At 43.0% G+C, this 25,594-nt stretch overlaps 1 protein-coding gene across 6 annotated transcripts in view; it reads right to left on the bottom strand.

The window, feature by feature from the left end:
- Positions 1 to 2,341: 2,341 nt before the first annotated feature.
- LOC128700279 (angiopoietin-related protein 7) overlaps positions 2,342 to 25,594 on the bottom strand; it is a 75,757-nt gene continuing 52,504 nt past the window's right edge. For all 6 annotated transcript variants that reach the window (XM_070099967.1, XM_070099971.1, XM_070099969.1 and 3 more), the window contains 4 exons: positions 20,638 to 20,821; positions 18,770 to 18,875; positions 8,077 to 8,213; positions 2,342 to 3,483 (listed from right to left, as the gene is read on the bottom strand). In XM_070099967.1, coding sequence (XP_069956068.1) covers positions 3,299 to 3,483; positions 8,077 to 8,213; positions 18,770 to 18,875; positions 20,638 to 20,821 — 612 coding nt within the window. In that variant the 3' untranslated portion in view covers positions 2,342 to 3,298. The remainder of the gene's footprint in view (positions 3,484 to 8,076; positions 8,214 to 18,769; positions 18,876 to 20,637; positions 20,822 to 25,594) is intronic.

The raw sequence follows: 25,594 nt of genomic DNA, 5'->3' as shown, positions 1-25,594 counted from the left end.
ATATATATATATATATATATATATATATATATATATATATTGCTCTTTGCTGATGACACTGCTCTTGGGAGATTCTGAAGAGAAGTTGCAGAGATTGGTGGATGAATTTGGTAGGGTGTGCAAAAGAAGAAAATTAAAGGTGAATACAGGAAAGAGTAAGGTTATGAGGATAACAAAAAGATTAGGTGATGAAAGATTGAATATCAGATTGGAGGGAGAGAGTATGGAGGAGGTGAACGTATTCAGATACTTGGGAGTGGACGTGTCAGCGGATGGGTCTATGAAAGATGAGGTGAATCATAGAATTGATGAGGGAAAAAGAGTGAGTGGTGCACTTAGGAGTCTGTGGAGACAAAGAACTTTGTCCTTGGAGGCAAAGAGGGGAATGTATGAGAGTATAGTTTTACGAACGCTCTTATATGGGTGTGAAGCGTGGGTGATGAATGTTGCAGCGAGGAGAAGGCTGGAGGCAGTGGAGATGTCATGTCTGAGGGCAATGTGTGGTGTGAATATAATGCAGAGAATTCGTAGTTTGGAAGTTAGGAGGAGGTGCGGGATTACCAAAACTGTTGTCCAGAGGGCTGAGGAAGGGTTGTTGAGGTGGTTCGGACATGTAGAGAGAATGGAGCGAAACAGAATGACTTCAAAAGTGTATCAGTCTGTAGTGGAAGGCAGGCGGGGTAGGGGTCGGCCTAGGAAAGGTTGGAGGGAGGGGGTAAAGGAGGTTTTGTGTGCGAGGGGCTTGGACTTCCAGCAGGCATGCGTGAGCGTGTTTGATAGGAGTGAATGGAGACAAATGGTTTTTAATACCTGACGTGCTGTTGGAGTGTGAGGAAAGTAACATTTATGAAGGGATTCAGGGAAACCGGCAGGCCGGACTTGAGTCCTGGAGATGGGAAGTACAGTGCCTGCACTCTGAAGGAGGGGTGTTAATGTTGCAGTTTAAAAACTGTAGTGTAAAGCACCCTTCTGGCAAGACAGTGATGGAGTGAATGATGGTGAAAGTTTTTCTTTTTCGGGCCACCCTGCCTTGGTGGGAATCGGCCAGTGTGATAATAAAAAAATAATAATAAAAATAATAATATATATATATTATATTATATTATATTTATTTATTTATTTATTTATTTATTTGAACACTTATCAATGCTCATTAATAAAACAAAAGAAGACTGAAACTCAGAAATTTAATTAGAAAGAATTTTTCGACCCCTGCTAGGGTCTTCCACAGCAGACAGAAAAATGAATGAACAAGATTATATAGGAATGTTGCACCTGTGAGCCGTGCAGGTGAGTATGGAGCGTCATTTCAGACAGATCTGCTGCAAGTGGGTGTGGTGTTCTGTGTGCTTCAGTCATTTAATAGATCATAGACTTGGTTAAGTAATTATTCGTGTTCATAATCGTTATGTTGCCTCCCCCCCCCCTTTTTTTGTTTTGTTCTTCCCAGCATCAAACTACCAGACATGTTGTGCTTAAGATACGTTGATGATGTCTTCACCATATGGAACAATATGAAAGACACATGTGCAACATCTGGATATCTTTATTGTAGACGTTTCACCACCAAATGGCTTTATCAATACAGATTCTAGGACATACTTAGAAGACAGCAGAACTATATACAAAAGATGAGGTAATCAGTCCCTCAGCCTTGGAGTTAGTGTTCACAGCATCGTGGTGGTGGAGAATCTGGAACAAAGGTAATGAGACTGGCGGTTGTATAGGCGTCAGTGGATAGGGACGGGTAGCAGACGAGGGCATAGTCACTGGTAGGCTGGATTCTCCAGTGGAAGTAGGTTCTACCCAAAGGGATGGGTTAGGTGAAGTAGCCGTGAAGAAGGTCATGTGTATTAATAAATCTGTATTGATAAAGCCACTGGATGGCGAAACGTCTACAATAAAGATATCCAGATGTTGCACATGTGTCTTAACTTTCATATTGTCGGTATTTTATACCTTTCTTGCACTATATGGAACAATAGTTGGGGCAGTTTTGACTCATCCTTTGAGAATCTTATCCATTTTTTTCCTACTATACATTTCACATTTAAATTGAAATCAAACAGTCAAGAACCATTCCTTGAACATATCCTGCTAACCATAGTTCTATTATTAAATTACCTAAAAATTATTTAATACAGTTTGAGATAACTGTTACATGGCATGATAAAGTACATAACATGGCAGGAATAAGTAATCAAGAAGGTGCAAGTGGTAGGAGTAGATTATCAGTAATCAAGGTTATGTAGAGAACAGTGGTAGAATATGAAGGATTTTTCAAGTCTGGAGTAGATAATCAAACCTGTGTACAGTAAACGTATAGGTAATCAAAACTTGATTCTGAGCAGCAAATATAATTTAATACGTTATAAAAGCTTGGCACAAGGCATGGAAAATTTATCATTCTTGTTTCTGGGCATGAGTAAACAATTTAGGCTGTGTAAATAAGAAAGGCAATGCTAGATAATCACAGTTGTGTACATGAGAGGAGTAAATAAAAGTTTGTCCCGGGCAGGGTTAGATAATCGATACTGGATAGTTGTAGACAGCTGTTGATAGAGCAGAGATATACAACATAGCGGTGCAGTCTATACGCAAAAATAGTAATTAGAAAATTTTGGTAAGTAAAGATATCGAAGAATGATACTGAGTAAAATAATTAGGACAAGTTATAAGGTTGAGGTAGATCATTAGGTCATGCTGTATTTCTGGAAAAGTTTATTAGTTTTCTCTTATATTGAGTAACAAGCTGTTTAGTTTCTTTACAAGTAAGATGCCAGGTAGGTATCAAGTAGTGAAGGAGAAAGCAATCGAAATAATTTATAGTTTAGCCAAACCAACCGTGTGTGTTAGAGTGAGGGCTTGGTGCAAGCCATCAATGTGTAGTATAAACTAAGTACAAGTTGTCAGTGCATGTCGGAGGCTGGCAAAGACTGTCACGATAATAACGACGACAGGACCGTACTAATAGGACATCGTAAATGATGTATTTTGCTAATTAATTCAAATGGACTGATTCAGCCTATACTGAAATAATAAAGCGGAGAGTAAACAAGGAGTAATTGGTCATAGTCTATTGCAGGTCAAATGCAAGTCATTAATAAACATGGTGTAGGACAGGAGCAAGATCTGGCATAGACGTCGGGACATAATACAGTCAAAGCATCGGTCTGGACCAATATGTAACTAAAGTCACAATGACTGTAATACAAATTATGATGAGGTTATCTGGTCGTGTTGAAAACTATTAACAAACGTCTTCACATGCCAAAGTCAATCAGCAAGTTTTGTTGGCTCACTCGAGGAAAGCCACAGGTCTAATCATCATAGTAACATTCTTGAGCCCGTTTGTGGCCTTCCAGGGCCTCCAGACAATGGCATGACGACTAACTTCGTTAGGCGGTAGAGCCTTGCCGGTGGGGTGAGACTCGAAGCATCTGAAATACCACCAACCTCCACCGTACCGCTGGGCGCAGTGATCTGAGACATAAATCAAGTTAATTAGTTAATAAAAAATAAAAAGACACAATACCATGACGGGAATAACATACAAATAGCCCGTGAGTTATTTGCGTATTAATTAGTAAATTAGGTTTAAATTACATGAAACATTAAGGTGGTATTTCATATATAAACTAACAACAAAGGAATACTTTACTCACACAATATTAATTACAGTATTTTTTTTAGTACACAAAAAGCTGGCCTCCAGTTCGTAAATTAGGTACATAATATATTTATATAAACGGAATGTTAAACATTCTTAGACGAATGATAAGTACAAACTAAATAAATGTTTTACAAGATATCAATTTTACTAACAGGTTGTGAAAAAACTCGATTTTTCGGTGTAAGTTTTAACGACCCATTTGTTAGGGGGAGGGATAAGAGGGGTGGGCGAGAGAGAGACATGCTAGCCACCCAACGTTAGAAGGGTTTCGAAGTATTGCGGTGTGTCACACTTCCACCTAAACCTTGATTGTAAAGGCTAATTAGTTATAAGCAATTAGTAAGCTAGAACCTAGTCAAACACTGTAGTTTAGGTAGTTATGTTAGGTTAGGAATGTAGGTGTAAGTAGCTTAAGCACCAACAGCTATTGTTCTCTATAGGCCTACAATTTAACAGCATAGGTGTCAGTACCATTGGAGGCCGTGTGGGTCTAAATTTCTGAAGGTTAGCGGAATGGATCAGCCGTCTTCGTTGTGTGAGAAGACATGCGATAATTCTGACATTAATTCATGATTCTTAAGCTACTGTTGAATGTTAGTGACTCATTAATTAATATTGGGTGGAATAAACACTTGGAAGACTTTGAGACAAGAAATAACTCTGTTCGGCTTTGCAACTGATCCCAGTGTGAGTCGTCATTATGCGTAAATCTGCATTACACGGGTATTTTTGTCGGCTTATATTGTGAATCTAAACCTCGCCCAGAGAATGTAACTAGTCGCTCCCTGGTAAATAATCTGTTGAAAGAGAAAAAATCCACATATTAACTAAGTATGAGAAGGATGGTATTTGGTAGGTTAGTAGACAGCAAACTACCAGGGAGGTGCTACCGCCCTGCCAAATGAATGTGAAAATGAAACGTGTAATTGTTTCACACTTTGAAGGAATGCTAGTGTTCTTTCTTTCTGTCTCATAAACACGCAATAAATTAGGTATATCTTGCTACTTCTACTCACAATACATGTGCATGTACACGTATATGTACCTGTTTGTGTGTGTGAGCGTTCAGTGTGGAACTGGGTGCAGTGTTTCAAGGCTGGAGGTGGTGTGGAGTTACCGTCTGCCAAATCTCAGCCTGGCCCCTCGATGGTCTTGACATCTGTTCGTACCTTAACTGTGTTAAAGAAGCAGTTAGAGAGTACACCTAAGATAACTGCTAGAGAATTGAAAGAAAAGAACCCATATCTTCTCTCAGAGGTGTCTGTAAGAACTGTAAACAGAAGTATGACAGAACTGGGCTACAGTAGTCACCACCAGGTTAAGAAACTGATCCTCTCCAAGCCACAGAAGAAACATAGGCTGGATTATGGAAAGAAATACCTTCACTGGAATCCTCAACAGTGGTCTGAAGTACTTTGGAGTGATGAAGCAACCTTCACCACCACCTGTAACCGTGGGGGACATGTGTACCGGCCCAGAGGTAGTGACACGCTAGACCCACGCTACACCTGTGGGACCACCAAACACCCAGACTCGCTGATGGTTTGGGGGTGTTTCAGTGCTCAGAATGTTGGTGAACTCATTGTGCTTCCCAAAAACCAGTATATGAACCAGTATAATTACCAGGAGATATTATGTGACAATTTACCTAAGGCGTTTGACAAATCTGGGGCTTCGGTTTTTATGCAGGACGGTGCACCCTGTCATACCACCAAATCTGTAGTTCAGTGGCTTAAGGACTGTGAAGTGAGGTTCTTTAATGACTGGCCAGGTAATTCCCCAGACCTAAACCCTATTGAGAACCTCTGGTCAATAGTGAAACGAAGTTTACTGGGCAAGGATATCAGTTCCATTCTGCGTCTGGAGGCTGCTCTACATGAGGCATGGAATAATACACCTCCCCAGACCCTCAAGAATTTGTGTGAGAGTCTTTCTACTCGGCTGAGGGACGTGATGAAGCGTAAAGGACACAGCACCAAGTATTAAAACCTCAGTAAGTTTGCATATATATATATATATATATATATATATATATATATATATATATATATATATATATATATATATATATATATATATATATATATATATATATATAATCTTTCATGGTATGTGTTTGTGTTTTGGTACATGTGTGGGGGTAGGGGCGGCATAATGCCATGAAAAGAACTAAAAGCCATAAATGAAATCGAAAGAAACCCAAAGTATTTCTTCTCCTATGCCTGGAGTTTACCTGGAGAGAGTTTCGGGGGTCAACGCCCCCGCGGCCCGGTCTGTGACCAGGCCTCCAAATCAAAATCGAGAACAACGTCCAGTATTGGGCCCCTACTTAAACAAGATGGGTCCTACACAGATGACAGCAAGGAAATGAGTGAGCTACTCAAGTCCCAATATGACTCAGTTTTTAGCAAGCCGCTAACCAGACTGAGAGTCGAAGATCAAAATTAATTTTTTATGAGAGAGCCACAAAATTTGATTAACACAAGCCTATCCGATGTTATCCTGACGCCAAATGACTTCGAACAGGCGATAAATGACATGCCCATGCACTCTGCCCCAGGGCCAGACTCATGGAGAACTGCAAGAAGCCCCTATCACGAGCCTTTTCCATCCTATGGAGAGGGAGCATGGACACGGGGGTCGTCCCACAGTTACTAAAAACAACAGACATAGCCCCACTCCACAAAGGGGGCAGTAAAGCAACAGCAAAGAACTACAGACCAATAGCACTAACATCCCATATCATAAAAATCTTTGAAAGGGTCCTAAGAAGCAAGATCACCACCCATCTAGAAACCCATCAGTTACACAACCCAGGGCAACATGGGTTTAGAACAGGTCGCTCCTGTCTGTCTCAACTATTGGATCACTACGACAAGGTCCTAAATGCACTAGAAGACAAAAAGAATGCAGATGTAATATATACAGACTTTGCAAAAGCCTTCGACAAGTGTGACCATGGCGTAATAGCGCACAAAATGTGTGCTAAAGGAATAACAGGAAAAGTCGGTCGATGGATCTATAATTTCCTCACTAACAGAACACAGAGAGTAGTCGTCAACAGAGTAAAGTCCGAGGCAGCTACGGTGAAAAGCTCTGTTCCACAAGGCACAGTACTCGCTCCCATCTTGTTCCTCATCCTCATATCCGACATAGACAAGGATGTCAGCCACAGCACCGTGTCTTCCTTTGCAGATGACACCCGAATCTGCATGACAGTGTCTTCCATTGCAGACACTGCAAAGCTCCAGGCGGACATCAACCAAATCTTTCAGTGGGCTGCAGAAAACAATATGAAGTTCAACGATGAGAAATTTCAATTACTCAGATATGGTAAACATGAGGAAATTAAATCTTCATCAGAGTACAAAACAAATTCTGGCCACAAAATAGAGCGAAACACCAACGTCAAAGACCTGGGAGTGATCATATCGGAGGATCTCACCTTCAAGGACCATAACATTGTTTCAATCGCATCGGCTAGAAAAATGACAGGATGGATAATGAGAACCTTCAAAACTAGGGAGGCCAAGCCCATGATGACACTCTTCAGGTCACTTGTTCTATCTAGGCTGGAATATTGCTGCACACTAACAGCACCTTTCAAGGCTGGTGAAATTGCTGACCTAGAAAATGTACAGAGAACTTTCACGGCGCGCATAACGGAGATAAAACACCTCAATTATTGGGAGCGCTTGAGGTTCCTAAACCTGTATTCCCTGGAACGCAGGAGGGAGAGATACATTATTATATACACCTGGAAAATCCTAGAGGGACTAGTACCGAACTTGCACACGAAAATCACTCACTACGAAAGCAAAAGACTTGGCAGACGATGCACCATCCCCCCAATGAAAAGCAGGGGTGTCACTAGCACGTTAAGAGACCATACAATAAGTGTCAGGGGCCCGAGACTGTTCAACTGCCTCCCAGCACACATAAGGGGGATTACCAACAGACCCCTGGCAGTCTTCAAGCTGGCACTGGACAAGCACCTAAAGTCAGTTCCTGATCAGCCGGGCTGTGGCTCGTACGTTGGTTTGCGTGCAGCCAGCAGCAACAGCCTGGTTGATCAGGCTCTGATCCACCAGGAGGCCTGGTCACAGACCGGGCCGCGGGGGCGTTGACCCCCGGAACTCTCTCCAGGTAAACTCCAGGTAAACTAGCACTGTAACTTAATGTAACATAATAAATAGAAAAATACTATTTAAAAGTTTTAGGAGTCATTATCACAGGTAGGAAAATGCGCTTTGGAGGACAGATGCACTCACCTACTTGATTGATACTGTTAGTGTGGTCGTAGGATGCAAGATTAGAGGATGATATTAGAGGCACTCACGCCATCAATGTTGTTATCGTGGTCGTAGGATGAAAGGCTAGAGGACAATATTAGAAGCACTTACCTAAGTCATCGATGTCATGATCGTGGTCGTAGGTAGAGAAGGCGTGGTTGTTGTGGTGGGAGAGAGCATCACCTCCCGTGCTATTCTTATGGTACTTTCCCACACTGAGTCTGTACTGATCGCTCTCACTACCTATCCTGCAACATTTAATCAACACTGTTTACTAGAGTAACACACATTCTGTACTAGCCTCTCTCTCTCACTGCATATCTTGCATCATACACAGTCATAAGCCAGAGTCGTAATCTCCCTGAACGATAATCATCACCGGTCCCTAACTATTACAATACACGTAATCTACACTAGTCTAGCATAACCATAACACACAGTCAAAATTATTGTAAAACACTCAGTCAACAGTAGTTACTACTGCAACACAATTTTTTTTATATTTTATTTAAAACACGACATAACAAGAATATGATACACTGTGACCAAGGCCGAAATACATATAAACCATAACACAAAGGATAAACATTACACTCACAATAAACATGTCGCATTGGCAATATAAACACAAATGCAGTATAATGTGATCCTTTATTGACTACGTTTCGCCCACACAGTGGGCTTTTTCAAGTCACAAACAGAACTACCTGGGGTGGAAGGAACGCGAGTATTTATAGTCCGGCTGAGGTCAGGTGAAGAATGCTGTATCTGATGATGTACCGAGTTGGGTTGTAGAGTCTAAAACTTGGGTAGCTTGGAAAGGAGACTGGACAAGTTTGTGAGCAGACCTTCTACAGTGTTCTTATGTGGGATAGCGATGAAGAAGTTTCTTGGCAAGTGGTTCAGCTATGTTATAGAAGCCACTATTCTGGTTGAAGTTGTCGGATACAGAAATAAGTGATGATTCCAGGATTCTTCGGTATTGGGTGTTGTCTTCTGTGGCGATAAGTCTTGAGTTTCTGTAGTTTATCAAGTGGTTGTGTGAATTACGGTGTTGTACGCAGGCATTCCTTGTGTCGTCAGACCTGCTTGCGTATTGGTGTTCGGAAATACGTGTTTGGAGGTCCCTTGATGTTTCGCCCACGTATAACTTGTTGCAGTCATTACAAGGGATTATGTATACCCCTGCAGAGGATGGAGGCTTGTCCTGCCTACTACTGGTGATGTCCTTGATGGTCGTGGTTGTGGAGGTAGATACTTGGAATGATGTTTTGGCAAAGATGTTGGAAACATGTTTGGCAATGGAGTTGGTGGGAAGGACTATGTATCTCTTCTCGGCAGTGTCTTCTCTGGGTGTGTTGAAGATGTTTAGTGCTCGCCGTCTGCAGTCTCTGATGAAGTGACGAGGATAGTGGAGTTTGGAAAATACCTGTTCAATTATAGTGCATTCTTCCTCAAGGAACTCGTTGCTGCAGATTCTGAGTCTGAGTGCACGCAGGAAGAAGCCTATAATTACACCACGTTTGGTTTTGGTGTCGTGGTGAGAGTAGAAGTGGAGAAGATCGTTTTGGTTGGTGGGTTTTCGATAGACTTTAAAACGAAGTTCGTGGTCAGCTTTGCAGAGTAGAACATCAAGGAAAGGAAGAGTGTTGTCGACCTCTTCTTCAAGTGTGAACTGGATTGAAGGCTTCTTCCTGCGTGCACTCAGAATCTGCAGCAACGAGTTCCTTGAGGAAGAATGCACTATAATTGAACAGGTATTTTCCAAACTCCACTATCCTCGTCACTTCATCAGAGACTGCAGACGGCGAGCACTAAACATCTTCAACACACCCAGAGAAGACACTGCCGAGAAGAGATACATAGTCCTTCCCACCAACTCCATTGCCAAACATGTTTCCAACATCTTTGCCAAAACATCATTCCAAGTATCTACCTCCACAACCACGACCATCAAGGACATCACCAGTAGTAGGCAGGACTAGCCTCCATCCTCTGCAGGGGTATACATAATCCCTTGTAATGACTGCAACAAGTTATACGTGGGCGAAACATCAAGGGACCTCCAAACACGTATTTCCGAACACCAATACGCAAGCAGGTCTGACGACACAAGGAATGCCTGCGTACAACACCGTAATTCACACAACCACTTGATAAACTACAGAAACTCAAGACTTATCGCCACAGAAGACAACACCCAATACCGAAGAATCCTGGAATCATCACTTATTTCTGTATCCGACAACTTCAACCAGAATAGTGGCTTCTATAACATAGCTGAACCACTTGCCAAGAAACTTCTTCATCGCTATCCCACATAAGAACACCGTAGAAGGTCTGCTCACAAACTTGTCCAGTCTCCTTTCCAAGCTACCCAAGTTTTAGACTCTACAACCCAACTCGGTACATCATCAGATACAGCATTCTTCACCTGACCTCAGCCGGACTATAAATACTCGCGTTCCTTCCACCCCAGGTAGTTCTGTTTGTGACTTGAAAAAGCCCACTGTGTGGGCGAAACGTAGTCAATAAAGGATCACATTATACTGCATTTGTGTTTATATTGCCATTGTGTCGGTATTTTATACCATTTATTTCCAAACATGTCGCATATAAACAACTGAACATTAACTATAATAGGGAAAATAACCTATACCATAAACAATACAAAATAAATACACACTCCTACCTAAACACACACAATGTATAGCACATTATCAATGTTATTAGATCCCGCTCATACATATACAAACATGGATAGGTACACAAGATACAATGTGCGTGGTATAAACTTTAACTCATCCGGCCACTACACCAGGTCATAAAGACAAGACACCATGCATAACACAAAGGTTACCTAACAAGCAACCCACCAACAAATACATGAGCAACTAGTACAATGGTTGCAGCATACAATAGTATTGGCACCATGCCTCCTACCTCCACTAACCTCCCCCCCCCATGTAAAAAACAAAATTACGAAACCTAGTGACCAAGGCCAATGCATACAACATAAACCTTACTCCATACTGGCATGCAATATTCACTCGTCACAATTCTACTATATGGTATATACACATGGAAAAAAAATATATTTGCGATAAACATATCGCATTTAAACAACTGCATTAACCCTATGGGGTAAAACCAGTACCATAAACACAGACCATAAAAATGCGCACGCTTGTCTAAAAACATAATGCCCTGCATTATACCTCTGTGTTATGAAGACGTCACACAATATATACTTATGCTACAACACACATAGAAAACCTCATTCCTCATACCCAATACTCTCTCAACCTACGCACCGTAAAACACCAATCCTCTTTGTTAACATATAATAGGTGTTCCATACATACTCTCACACACTAGCCCCTTCCCCGGGGAGACCAGCCCGCCGCATCCCCTGACCCCCTCCCCTTTTACATCCCCAAGAGGACCCCCACCGTTAAACCAGGATAGCTTACAGGGAAATCCCGCTCCCACCATATCCCGTAAAGAACCCGATTTCGACACAACGTATGATAAAAGGTTGCCGCCTATGCCCTTTTACGCACACTCCCCCTCCACCTGACTCCTCATAGCCCACGACACAAACACAAAATCCACAATAAGGTAACCAAGTGCCCGCTGCACAGGAATACCCACCCCTCCCACATCCAAACTTAAAGCCCGCAAAACCGAAATCCCCCCTCCCACCCATCGTACTACTCTCCCCATCCACTCCCGTAAGTCCCTCAATCGTTCACAGAAATAGACTGCATGAAAGGCTGTATCCTCACCCCCACAAACTCCACAGATGCCCTCCTCTCGAATCCTCCGGTCTCTAAGAACCGCATCTGATGGCAGGATACCATGCAGGAACCAGAACATCACCTCCCGCTCCCGCGGCTGAATGCATAGCCTACACAACCTACCCCAAATATCCCCCAATACATACACTGGATACGCTCCTTCCACTGTCGCCACCTCCCTTTCCCCCACCACTTTCTCTAAAATCCTCACCCTCATATGTTTCGCATCCCTAACATACATAAGCACCCGCATCATGTCCTCACACACGCAAATCCTTCCCTCCCTACCATCTTTCAACATCCTCATACAAAAGGTGCAGCCCACCACCTATACACCCCCCTTGGAGGAACCCCCTCTTTATATATACACCTATGATCCTACTCTTTAAATTAATTAACCCCAGCCCGCCTCTGTGCACTGGGAGAGTGACACCCCCTCTGCAACCAATCACATCCCAACCCCCAAATAAACCTAAAGACTCTCCTCAATAATACCCCAATATCTGACTGCAACAATGGGTACATAGCGACCACATGCCAAATTTTACTATATAGTAAGACATTTACTACAATGACCCGCGGATGAAGCGTTAAATGACCTGGCAGCACCCCTTCCAACCATCTAGTCAACGACACTCCCTGAATTAACCATCCTAGCTTGCTGTGCATCCTGCATATACTCAATCTCACAAATCTTGACCTTATCCACAACACCCCACCTCCCACAACCTACCCCTCCCACGTTCCCCTCCCAATCCCCCAGCCCCATAAACTTAGACTTCTCTACATTCACCCTCATACCAGTCGCCTCTCCAAACAGGTCCACAATCCTCCCCACCCCTCCTAAACCTTCCCCCTCCCGCACAAGAATCGTCGTGTCATCTACATAACCGACAATTCCCAGCACGCCTCTTCCTACCCACCCGTCCCCCCCACTCACACATACCTCCATCGCTCTATAAAACGAATCCTGCAAACACGCAAAAAGTAATTGGAATAAAGGACATCCCTGCCGCAGACCTCTACCCATAGGGATCCGCTCCCCCACCCTCCCATTCACCTGCACCCGAACACCCGCTCCATGATACAATGTTTGCATCCACCTCACAATCTCATCCCCAAACCCTTGCCTCCTCATTATCCACCACAATGCTTCTCTCTCGACACTATCATATGCTGCATGCCAACACCCCCCCACCCTCCATACCTTGCACACTTTCCACAAACCCCCGAATCACCCCATGCCCCTCATACATGGTCCTTCCCGGCACCCCATACTGGCCCGCTGCCACCACCCTGTTGATCACACACTTCAACCTATTCCCCAATATTTTAGCGAATAACTTATAATCCGCACACAGTAAAGAAATAACCTTTTAGTCCTTCACCGTGTGCGGACTGGCCACCTTTGGGACCAAGACTACTACCGCTGTCGCCTGCAAAACCCCAGCTCACCCCTTTTTTCATCTCATTCAACAACCTCACCAAGAACTCCTTAAGTATGTCCCAATTTTGTAAGTAAAACTCACATGGCAGACCGTCGATTCCCGGGGATTTACCCCTACTCATACTCGATAATGCCCTCTACACTTCCCCTTTTTCAATGTCCCCACCCAGCGCCATACAGTCCCCCCTGCTCAGGACATTGACCACATGCCGTCCCAACTGCCCTAACGCGCCTCCCTGCACTCCTACACTCCTCAAAGAAGTCCCGAACCATTCATCAGCATAACAACCCATCCCTTCTGTTGTACGAAGCACCTGCCCCACACGAAATCCTCCGACCTCCTCTTACACTAACAAACATTCCATCTCTGTGGCCGCCTGACGCTTCTGCTGTCCCCGCAGAACACATGCCGATGGCCTGTCACCCCACAAAACTTCCTCTAACCCACCCTTAACCTGCACTACATTAAACCTCTCATTCTGCAATTCCCTGATGCGTTGCTTCAGCCCCTCTATTTTCTCCACAGGATAGCCCCTGCCCACCACCCCTCTCCCATAACAATTCCACAACCGCCCCTCTAAATATCTTATAAGCCCAAAAGTCATCTTAGCCTCCCCCTTGCCCTGTCTAACATTATACGCCCTGATCCTCTCCTTTGCCACTCCATCCCACCATGCCAACATATCCTCAACAGCCCCCATCCCTGACCACAACTCCCTCCACAACTGCACAAACCCCTCCCTCCCCCCTCCATCTGCAAGGACCTGAACATTCGATTTTCAAAAACTCCTATGCCTCCTAGACAGTCCGTCCCACCCCACTTCAACGAAGTGGGGTGGGACGGACTGAATATGCTACTTCCACCACACACACCCTTTCCACCCTTGCAGTCTGCATTACATACAACCGGTACAGACGAACAGCATACCCTCCTCGCACAAACGTGTGCTCCACCTCCCACGCCTCACCCGTAGCCACATCCCACAACCCCGCCCCTCGCAAAAGATTCCCTAACACTACAGAGTGAAACCCCGCCCCGTGAGGCTCCACATCTTTCCTTCTCACCACACAATTCCAGTCACCACCCACAACCGCCATGGGGGAGGAGCAACCGGAGGTGGTACACTAACACATCCCTCACAAAGGCAGTCTTGACACGTTCATCCCCCTCTGCAGGCCCATAGACACACACTAGCACCACCCTCTCCCCCATCCACAGCCCATCCACTCACACAGCCCACCCCTCCTCCCCTACCTCACTACCATACACAATAAACGGGCTGGTCTCTCGCAGGAGGATGGCAACCCCCCCTTTCAATCGAGTTGAATGCATGACAAACGCCTGAAATCCATCCAGTACTAACTCACACCCGGCTTTGTAATTGTGCTCTTGCACAAAAGCTACATCCACTCCATACCTACGAAGAAAACCCACAAACCACATACACTTCACTCTGTCTCGCAACCCATTTACATTTACTGAGACACACTCCAAGCCAGCTATACCTTGTGCCTTGTCGGCACTGATCCGCCTTTAGACGCCTGCCGGCGTCTACCACCATGCACACGATCAGACACTGGAGGTCGTCCAATATCAGCCACCGGACCCCTTGGCCCCGTAGGGCCGCCCCGTGCCACCTCTGCCCACACCTTCTTGCTTGGCCTCTGCGCCGGGGTAAGGACATCATCAGAGTCTGACAATGCCGCCGCCCGTTTGCATGATCCTCCCACTGCCTCCATAGCCACCTCCAGAAGGCCTTCGTTATGCACCACTGCCTCTACGGTGATTACATCCATCCCAGCAGCCTGTTTCTCAACCAGCTCCTCCACATCCTGGGACCGTACACAAGACACATTCCCAAGGTATAATTCAAGCCCCTCCTCTTCCACCTCTCCAGGTGTGTCCAACAATCCCTTCAGCACAGTCGCTAATGTGTCGTCCACTCTCTCTTCCATGACCACCCTACCCTCCTCACCCAGCGTAACCGGGTCAACGGAGGAAGGATCTCCAGGTAGTCACACAAGACCCCTCAATCAGCTCCTCTTGCTCCACCTCTTCACGGGTGCACGTCTTTGGACGTGCACCCGACTCAGGCACAACAGTCACCTTCTGGACGGGCTCTTCCATTGGTGGCCGCCTTACGTCCTTTACGCCTTACGTCACTTTGCAGCACAATGTGGTGACCACATTGTGCTGCAAAGTGATCGTACTCTCCATAAAGACGACAAGTACGGCGTTGCCCAGCATAGGACACCATCACTTGCGAACGAAAATCGTCCCTTCACTACATACGACGGTATGGGATGTTTCAAAGACATTTTCAGTGAGAAGGTACCTTCAAGGAGGCCAGCATATGCGCCCTCCGTCCACTTGCCGACAGTCGTCATATGTACAGTTCCATACCTGCTGAATACCTGCCGTAAATCCGTGTCATCGGCTTCAAAAGGCACGTTTCGTTCCTTAACCCAAGTGAAGTAACGTGATACGTCGATGAGCCTCATTGTGACCGCTGGGTTGACAACCACACAACTATCCTAATATTTGTTGACCAACTGCTCGTAGACACTCGTTGTTCGGAGCTTAACGAAGACCCTATAGGCTCCATTAAGCGCCACTCCATAAAGTTCTCCATTAGCGACACCATAAGTCTCCCTGATGATGGCTGGCAGGATAACAGAAGCTGTTTGGGCCGTCACAGCCCCACGCACCAGCTCAAAACAGTGTTGATCCGCCTCCGTGTCTGCGCCGCCATATTGAGAAAATCTCGGCTTGCTTCAACGGCCAGCAGAGGGCAGTGTATCACACTACAGAGGTCGAGCGATGAATGATGACGGCAACACAATTGTCACTAGCCATTACCACAAAATACAGAGTTAACATTTTTAACCCATCAGACAGGTACCTTGATGAAAGTGAGTTTGATCTAAGGAAGGGTAGATCCAAGTGATTGCTTCTTCACTTCCATAGCACAAACTAGGTGCCATCTCATTTTCCAGGCACTTTTCGGCCCCTAAAGGTTTAGAACTTCTTCATATAATAATAATAAAAAGAATAATTATAACAAGATTTATTTCGGTCTCTGTGCTATCCGAGGAATGTATCACATTTCACAGTTCCAGTCCCTTGTGTCTCAATGCAAGTGATTGGAGTAGTGTAGAGTGTGGCTAAGTTGATAATGCCGATAGGTGTTTGTGTTGAAGACTTTAAGGGAACCTTGAGTGGCATTCATAAGTCATATGCAAACTTATATCCAAATCCCTTCAATAAGATTTATAGATTATGACATATATGTTCCAAACCTAATTAGCAACACCTCATGTACAGAGTGTCCGTGATTCGATCTATGGCACGGGTGAAATGTTGGGTGGAAACGATTTTACCTAAATGGGGTTATTATGCTTAGTGTAGAATTTAACATAAAAATATTGTAAAGCCCCCTCAGAAGAGGCATTTATATTATTAAATAAAAATTAATTTACGTAAAGTCTACTTGAAGGTCGTTCCGAGGGTCAGTGCCCCCGCGGCCAGGTCCTTGATCAGGCCTTCCGGTAGATCTGAGTCTGATCAACCACGCTGTTACTGCTGGCCGCACGCAGTCTAACATACAAGCCACACCTGTCTGCCTGAGACTTTTGCTTTCTTAAGGAGTGATTATTTTTGTACAGATTTGGTACTAGTCCCTCTGGGATTCTCGCCTGCGTTCCAGGTAGTACAGACCAAAGGACTTCTAACGTTCTTACGTGGAAGAGTCAGCTTATTCTGAATAAATCAGAGACGGAAGGTTGGTCAAGCATTACCCATAGGTCTCTTTAAGTTTCTATAGAGCAGGCAAGTTTCCACAAAATAAATGACCAATGATTCCTTTAAGTTTCTGCGAGGAACTGTCAATGTTTTCACACAAGGAATGACCATAGATCTTTTTAAAATTATTTAAAGAACTTCCAACAAACCTGTTTCAACTGATCAAGATGAGACGTCTTACCCCGACCACAATGTTTCTCGCACTTTATACTTGTCGTGTATTCGCTTAATAACTTGATACGGGCCAACAAACTTCTGATTTACTTTCAGTTGCTGACGTTTTATTTAAATCTGTTAATTTTTTCTCGATCCTAGTTTGATTTTATTTGGTTTCGCAGGAGCATTCTTTACTTCGTAGTGTCTGTTCTGCTTTCTTAAAATCTCTTAGGCAATAATGACAAGTCTCACCACAATGTAATATTTGTTATGGGTAGTGTATGAGGGGAGTACAGCTACTCAAAACAGAAGTCTTTTATTTGTATTATACAGAAAGCTTTGTAACTTTTTGCCTATGGAGGCATTATACGCTGAGTCAAGTGTTACAAGTAATGCACTCCACACCTTATTTGCCATTTCGTCCAGCCCATTACTAGGCGGGTGATGAGGGATAATACTTGACTTATTGATCTTGTATATACTGGGGGGAGCACTAAGCTGCAATTAATCTTGTACATACTAGGGGGGAGCGCTAAGCTGCAATTAATCTTGTTCATGATAGAGGGGAGTGCTAAGCTGCAATTAATCTTGTTCATGATAGAGGGGGGCGCTAAGCTGCAATTGATATTGGAGAAAATACATAATGTCTCAATTAATGACTTACAATTGTTATTTTTCTCTGTAGTTTTAAGTGCTAGTTCACAATTGCAAGAGAAATGATCCACCATCACAACCAGATGCCAATTTCCGTGCAATGCAGGTTACAAGTTAGTCATCTAGTCGACAGATACAATTTCCCAAAGTTCACTGGTAGTGAGGTAAACCGGAATAGGATCAGGCATTCCTACATTACAATTAAAACGCATACATACTTTGCATTTCTGTACATATTCAGAGATTTCGAATGCCAAAGGAGGCCAATAATATTTCAGTTTAGCCAGTAACGGAAAGATCCATCCATGGGTGTGAAACATCATCTGACATCTGGAATATCGTAAATTAGATGTGGAGCTAAAATCACCAGAAACAGACTATCAACTGGTGGCCACACAACTAGGAGTGCCAAGTCTTGCTGCGCGGTACAGTAAATCTTGACAAAAAACTAAATCACTTATTGATATTGGCGTCTTTATAGACAGAAGTTTGCTTCTTTGGTCAGGAATCAACTTATATCAGACCAGAATGTATCTCATTTTTGCGCTCGTTTGACTTTCCTTTCATTAAAGAGAGGATCAGATATAAATGTACAAACGTGACAAAACAAGGCGTCGGTGACCAAGTTCTCCTCACGAGGTAAGTGTTTATTCATGCTTCGTTAAACTGTGGTTTTCTTTCACTCTTATAGACTTTACTTGTATACACAACGGAGAGAAGTTTACCGGTTTCAAGAAAGCTGTAATGACTTGTAGGAATAATAATAATAAAAATAATAATAGTAATAATAATAATAATAATAATGATAATAATAATAATAATAATAATAATAATAATAATAATAATAATAATAATAATAATAATAATAATAATAATAATAATAAAGTGATACAACCAATGAAAAACGGCAACAGGACGGCTAAGAACAATTGGCAGATGACCTACCTGAAGTAGTCCCAGGTGGAGACTGCGCTGTCACCGCTCCAGTCAGCCAGTGTGACTCTCAGCTGGTTGGGCACATCCCGGGTCAGCGAGTGCAGCACATCGTTACCTGCCAACACATCACAACACTTTGCCATCCACATCATGATGTTACTGTGTCAGCACATAAGACTACTGTGTCAGCACATCAAACTTCTGTATTGGAACATCACACTACTGTAACAGCACATCACACTACTGTATCAGCACATCACACTACTGTACAAGCACATCACACTACTGTATCAGCACATCACGCTACTGTGTCAGCACATCACATTACTGTGTCAGCACATCACACTACTGTATCAGCACATCACATTACTGTATCAGCACATCACACTACTGTATAAGCACATCACACTACTGTATCAGCACATCACACTACTGTGTCAGCACATCACACTACTGTGTCAGCACATAACAATGTTTTAAAAGTAAATCGCTATGTTGTGGATGTAAATTATACTTCAGTGGCGCCACAATGATGCAGTGAGGATGGCAGGTGTGGCGCGACACTGGTGAAGTGAGAGAGGATAGCAGGTGTGGTGCGACACTGGTGCAGTGAGAGAGGATGGCAGGTTCGGCGCCACACTGATACAGTGAGAGAAGATGGCAGGTGTGGTGCGACACTGGTGCAGTGAGAGAGGATGACAGGTGTGGCGCCACACTGATGCAGGGAGGGGGATGGCAGGTGTGGTGCGACACTGGTGGAGTGAGAGAAGTGAGAGAGGATAGCAGGTGTGGCGCCACACTGAAGCAGTGAGAGAGGATGGCAGGTGTGGTGCGAGACTGGTGGAGTGAGAGAGGATGGTAGGTGTGGCGCCACAATGATGCAGCGAGAGAGGATGGTACTCAACACAGCACTGCAATCAACACTGCACTGGAGTGCAGTGTTGATTACAGTGTTGAGTGCAGTGTTGAGTACAGTGTTGAGTACAATGTTGAGTGCAGTGTTGAGTGCAGTGTTGAGTGCAGTGCTGAGTGCAGTGTCGAATGCAGTGTTGAGTGCAGTGCTGAGTACAGTGTCGAATGCAGTGTTGAGTGCAGTGTTGAGTGCAGTGTTGAGTTCAGTGTTGAGTGCCGTGTTGAGTGCAGTGTTGAGTGCAGTGTTGAGTACAGTGTTGAGTACAGTGTTGAGTACAGTGTTGAGTGCAGTGTTGAGTGCAGTGTTGAGCACAGTGTTGAGTACAGTGTTGAGTACAGTGTTGAGTAGTGTTGAATGCAGTGTTGAGTGCAGTGTTGAGCGCAGTGTTAAGTGCAGTGTTGAGTGCAGTGTTGAGGACGAACATCCAGGAAACAAAGTGATATCTCTCGTTTTGCATTATCTCACCGCTAACATGATCCATTATCTCATTCAGAAAAAGTCTGGGAACCACTGTCATATTTAGTAAGGTCATCACATTACTGTATCAACATGACATGATACTGTGTCAGCACGTCACAAAGCTGTCAGCACATCATCACTCTCTGTTAGTATATCACGTATGTGTATGTATGAATATGTATGTGCATGCCTCTGTAGTGTGACCTAAGTGTAAGTAAAAGTAGCAAGATATACTTGTTATCCAGCGTGTTTATGAGACAGAGAAAGGACACCAGTAGTCCTACCATCGTGTAAATCAATTACAGGCTTCCGTTTCATACTCATTTGGCAGGCTGGTAGTACCTCCCCGGGCGGTTGCTGTCTACCAATCTTCTGTCTACCATCATATTAGCACCTAATCAAAACTAACGCTAACCCAAAAGAAACATCTTTATTTATGACTATTGCTGTACTTAGCCACCTCTCCATAGCTCACATATCTACATTAATGTTAACAGTTACTCACCTATCCAAAACTCGCCATTAATGTCACCAAAGCCTTGTTTGTACTGGTTCCAGGAACGGTTAAAATCATGTCTATGATGATGGTCTTCGTGAGCTGGATATCGAGCCAGTATGACGGTCCACCCGCCTCCTGCACTCTGCTGGTCACATCGCACCTCTCGCGGTTCCAGTCCTGGCGGACGTACCTGCAACACACCAAATGTAGTATAGGACTGAAAATGCTGATTATTAGGGCCATGTTACTTCACAGTACTGTTTTGACTTTCATTTTCTGCTATTAAGTGTTTAAGATTAGGGCCTTTCTATTGTCAAGAAAATTAAGTTACCAAATATCCTTGTTACTAAATGTGTGGTAATGGTCATATTTTTTTCCAAGGGAATCAAGACGATAATTTATAAATACTCAGAAACAAGATTTTATATATATATATATATATATATATATATATATATATATATATATATATATATATATATATATATATATATATATATATATATATATATATATGTGTGTATATATATATATATATATATATATATATATATATATATATATATATATATATATATATATATATATATATATATATATATATATATATATATATATATATATATATATATATATATATATATATATATATATATATATATATATATATATATATATATATATATATATATATATGTATATATATATATAATATATATATATATAAGTAGTGAAGTTTTCTACAGAGCAAGGAACTTCCGGTTTAGGCTTTCCACGGAGCGAGGAACTTCCGGTTTAGGCCTTCTACAGAGCGAGGAACTTCCGGTCTAGGACCAGCAGCTGGAGGGTCACCTTTTCACACCTAGGTGTTACTTCCGGTTTTGACCATGACCTCGCCCTCGAGACTACCTCACCCTTGACCCCCCCAACCAATACCCCCGCCCACGACCCCCCCCCCTTCGCGACCCCGCCGTCGCGCCGCGCGCCCGCCCGCGCGCCCGCCCGCGCCCTTCGCGACCCCCGCCCGCGCGCCCGCCCGCGCGCCCCGCCCGCGCGCCCCGCCCGCGCCCTTCGCGACCCCCGCCCGCGCCTTCTGCTGCGCCTTCTGCAGCGTCGTCCGGATCGCCCCCGCGCCTCGAATTTTTTTCCGATTTTTTTCGAATTTTTTTTTGAATTTCATTTTCTTGTGCTCTCCATCTCCTCGGATCAAGTTTTTAAGGTTCCCCCTCTCACTTTCACCCCCATCCCAAAATTTCTCGAAATCAAAGTCTCCATCTCCTCAGATCAAATTTTTAAAGGTTCCCCCTCCCACTTTCACCCCCCAACCCCAAAAATTTCTCGATAATACAAGTTTTGGATTCCCCCCTATGGGGGTTTTGAATTTCTTATGATCACCTTGGATCAAATTTTTGGATTACCCCTCCCACTTTCACCCCAAATTTTCTCGACAATACCATGACTCCATCTCCTCGGATCAAGTTTTTTGGATCCCCCCCCTATGGGGTTTTCGAAATTCTCCATCTCCTTGGATCAAGATTTTTTGGATTGTCCCTCCTTCCACCCCCCCCAACCCCCAAAATTTCTCAATATTACAAGTTTTTGCATTCCCCCCTATGGGGTTTTTCGAAATTCTCCATCTCCTTGGATCAAGTTTTTTGGATTCCCCCCTATGGGGGTTTTCGAAATTCTTATGATCTCCTCGGATCCCCCCATCCCACTTTCACCCCCCCCCCACCAACCCCAAAATTTCTCGATAATACAAGTTTTGGATTCCCCCCTATGGGGGTTTCGAAATTCTTATGATCTCCTCGGATCAAGTTTTTCTCGAAATCAAATTCTCCATCTCCTTGGATCAAGTTTTTTTGGATTCCCCCCTATGGGGTTTTCGAAATTCCTCGGATCAAGTTTTTGGAATCCCCCCTCTGGGTATAAGCATTCAAAATAGACTCCTCCTATGGGGGCATGCTTACTACAGGTCTAAACATCTTCCCCTTATTATTTTAAAATGAACTAAAAGTTTCCTCTCATTAAGTTAAATGAACTAAGAAGGGTGTTTACTCGACGGTCAGTGACGTCACGCGATGACCCAGCACACAGGCTGAATCATGACGACCCTTTTAGTTCATTAAAGTTAATAAGGGGATATAGTACCTACATCATAGGGAAAACATTTTCATCATCAGAAAGTCACATTTTTGTTTCGTTAATACCCACAACAATCCAACAATTTCTTTACAACACAAGTCTAGACATTTTTCTCGTTTTAACTATTTCATCTCAGGTCACTCCCCCACGAAGTAACCTCCTCCCCACCCTCCCGAACCCTCACACTCCAACCAACACCTCACAATTTTCACTCATAACCCCAATTTTTCTCGTTTTAACCCTTTTAGTTCATTAAAGTTAATAAGGGGATACAGTACATCAGAAAGTCACCACAACACTTATAACCACTTTTCGATAAATTCACTAGTCACAATTTTACATATTACGAAGTTAAATACGCACTTTTACTTTGAACACCTTCAAAACACTCTCTTAAATCATTTGAATACTCACAAAAATACCTTTATACATTTCCAAACAACACTGAAATACTCCAAAACATCATTCGAACACCCCCAAAATCACCTCTGAATACTCCCAGAACACCTTCATAAGTACTCTTGCACATCATTTGAACACCTTCATAAGTACTCTCATAATCATTTGTACACCTTCAAAAAACACCTTTGAATACTCACATAAACACCCTTGAACACCTTCAAAACACCTTTGAATAACCTCAAAACACCTTTGAACACCTTCAAAACACCCTTGAACACCCTTGATCACCTTCAAAAAAACAACATTTGAACACACTCAAAACACCTTTGAACACCTTTGAACATTTCCAAACAACACTGAAATACTCCAAAACATCATTCGAACACCCCCAAAATCACCTCTGAATACTCCCAGATCACCTTCATAAGTACTCTTGCACATCATTTGAACACCTTCATAAGTACTCTCATAATCATTTGTACACCTTCAAAAAACACCTTTGAATACTCACATAAACACCCTTGAACACCTTCAAAACACCTTTGAATAACCTCAAAACACCTTTGAACACCTTCAAAACACCCTTGAACACCCTTGATCACCTTCAAAAAAACAACATTTGAACACACTCAAAACACCTTTGAACACCTTTGAACATTTCCAAACAACACTGAAACACTTCCAAAAACACCATTTGAGTACTCCCAAATACACCACTGAATACTAAAACACCACTGAATACACTCAAAACACCACCAAAATCACCATGAAACACTTCCAAAAAACACAATTTGAGTACTCCCAATTACACCACTGAATACTACTAAAACACCGCTGAATTCAATCAAAACACCCTTCAACACCTTCAAAACACCTTTGAACACCTTTGAACATTTCCAAAAACACTATTTGAGTACTCCCAATTACACCACTGATTACTACTAAAACACCGCTGAATTCAATCAAAACACCCTTCAACACCTTCAAACACCCTTGAACACCTTCAAAACACTCTTGAACACCTTCAAAAACACCTTTGAACATTTCCAAAACACTATTTGAGTACTCCCAATTACACCACTGATTACTACTAAAACACCGCTGAATTCAATCAAAACACCCTTCAACACCTTCAAACACCCTTGAACACCTTCAAAACACTCTTGAATACCTTCAAAAACACCTTTGAACATTTCCAATCAACACTGAAACACTTCCAAAAAAAAACACAATTTGAGTACTCCCAATTACACCACTGAATACTACTAAAACACCGCTGAATTCAATCAAAACACCCTTCAACACATTCAAAACACCTTTGAACACCTTCAAAACACCCTTGAACACCCTTGATCACCTTCAAAAAAAAAACAACATTTGAACACACTCAAAACACCTTTGAACACTTCCAAAAAACACAATTTGAGTATTCCCATTTACACCACTGAATACTACTAAAACACCACTGAATTCAATCAAAACACCCTTCAACACCTTCAAACACCCTTGAACACCTTCAAAACACTCTTGAACACCTTCAAAAACACCTTTGAACATTTCCAAAACACTATTTGAGTACTCCCAATTACACCACTGATTACTACTAAAACACCGCTGAATTCAATCAAAACACCCTTCAACACCTTCAAACACCCTTGAACACACTCAAAACACCCTTCATCACCTTCAAAAACACCTTTGAACACCTTCAAAACACATTTGATCACATTCAAAACACTCTCATAATCATTTGAACACACTCAAAACACCTTTGAATAACCTCAAAACACCTTTGAACACCTTCAAATCACCCTTGAACACCCTTGATCACCTTCAAAAAAACAACATTTGAACACACTCAAAACACCTTTGAACACCTTTGAACATTTCCAAACAACACTGAAACACTTCCAAAAACACCATTTGAGTACTCCCAAATACACCACTGAATACTAAAACACCACTGAATACACTCAAAACACCACCAAAATCACCATAAACTAAGATCAACACCCACATCCCACAACACCCCACAACCCACAACACCCACAATTTTTTCTCGTTTTATCTAATTTCATCAGAAAGTCACAACACCCACACCTCCCATTTTTTTTTTTCGTTTTAACCCTTTTAGTTCATTAAAGTTAATAAGGGGACACACTACATCAGAAAAAGTCACAAAAACAACCCACTTATAACGTCTTTTCGGTATCTCTAGTTCGACAACAACACCCACATCCCACAACACCCACATCCCACATCCCACACACACACACACACACACACACACACACACACATCCCCTAACCTAACCTAACCTAACCTAACCTAACCTAACCTAACATAACCTAACCTAACGTAACCTAACTTATCCTAACCTAGTCTAACCTAACCTAACCTAACCTTACCTAACTTA

The sequence above is a fragment of the Cherax quadricarinatus genome, chromosome 71 (assembly GCF_038502225.1).
Source record: "Cherax quadricarinatus isolate ZL_2023a chromosome 71, ASM3850222v1, whole genome shotgun sequence".
Lineage (NCBI taxonomy): Eukaryota > Metazoa > Arthropoda > Malacostraca > Decapoda > Parastacidae > Cherax > Cherax quadricarinatus.
Note: the sequence above shows the minus strand (reverse complement) of the source record. Positions and strands in the feature narration are given on the sequence as shown.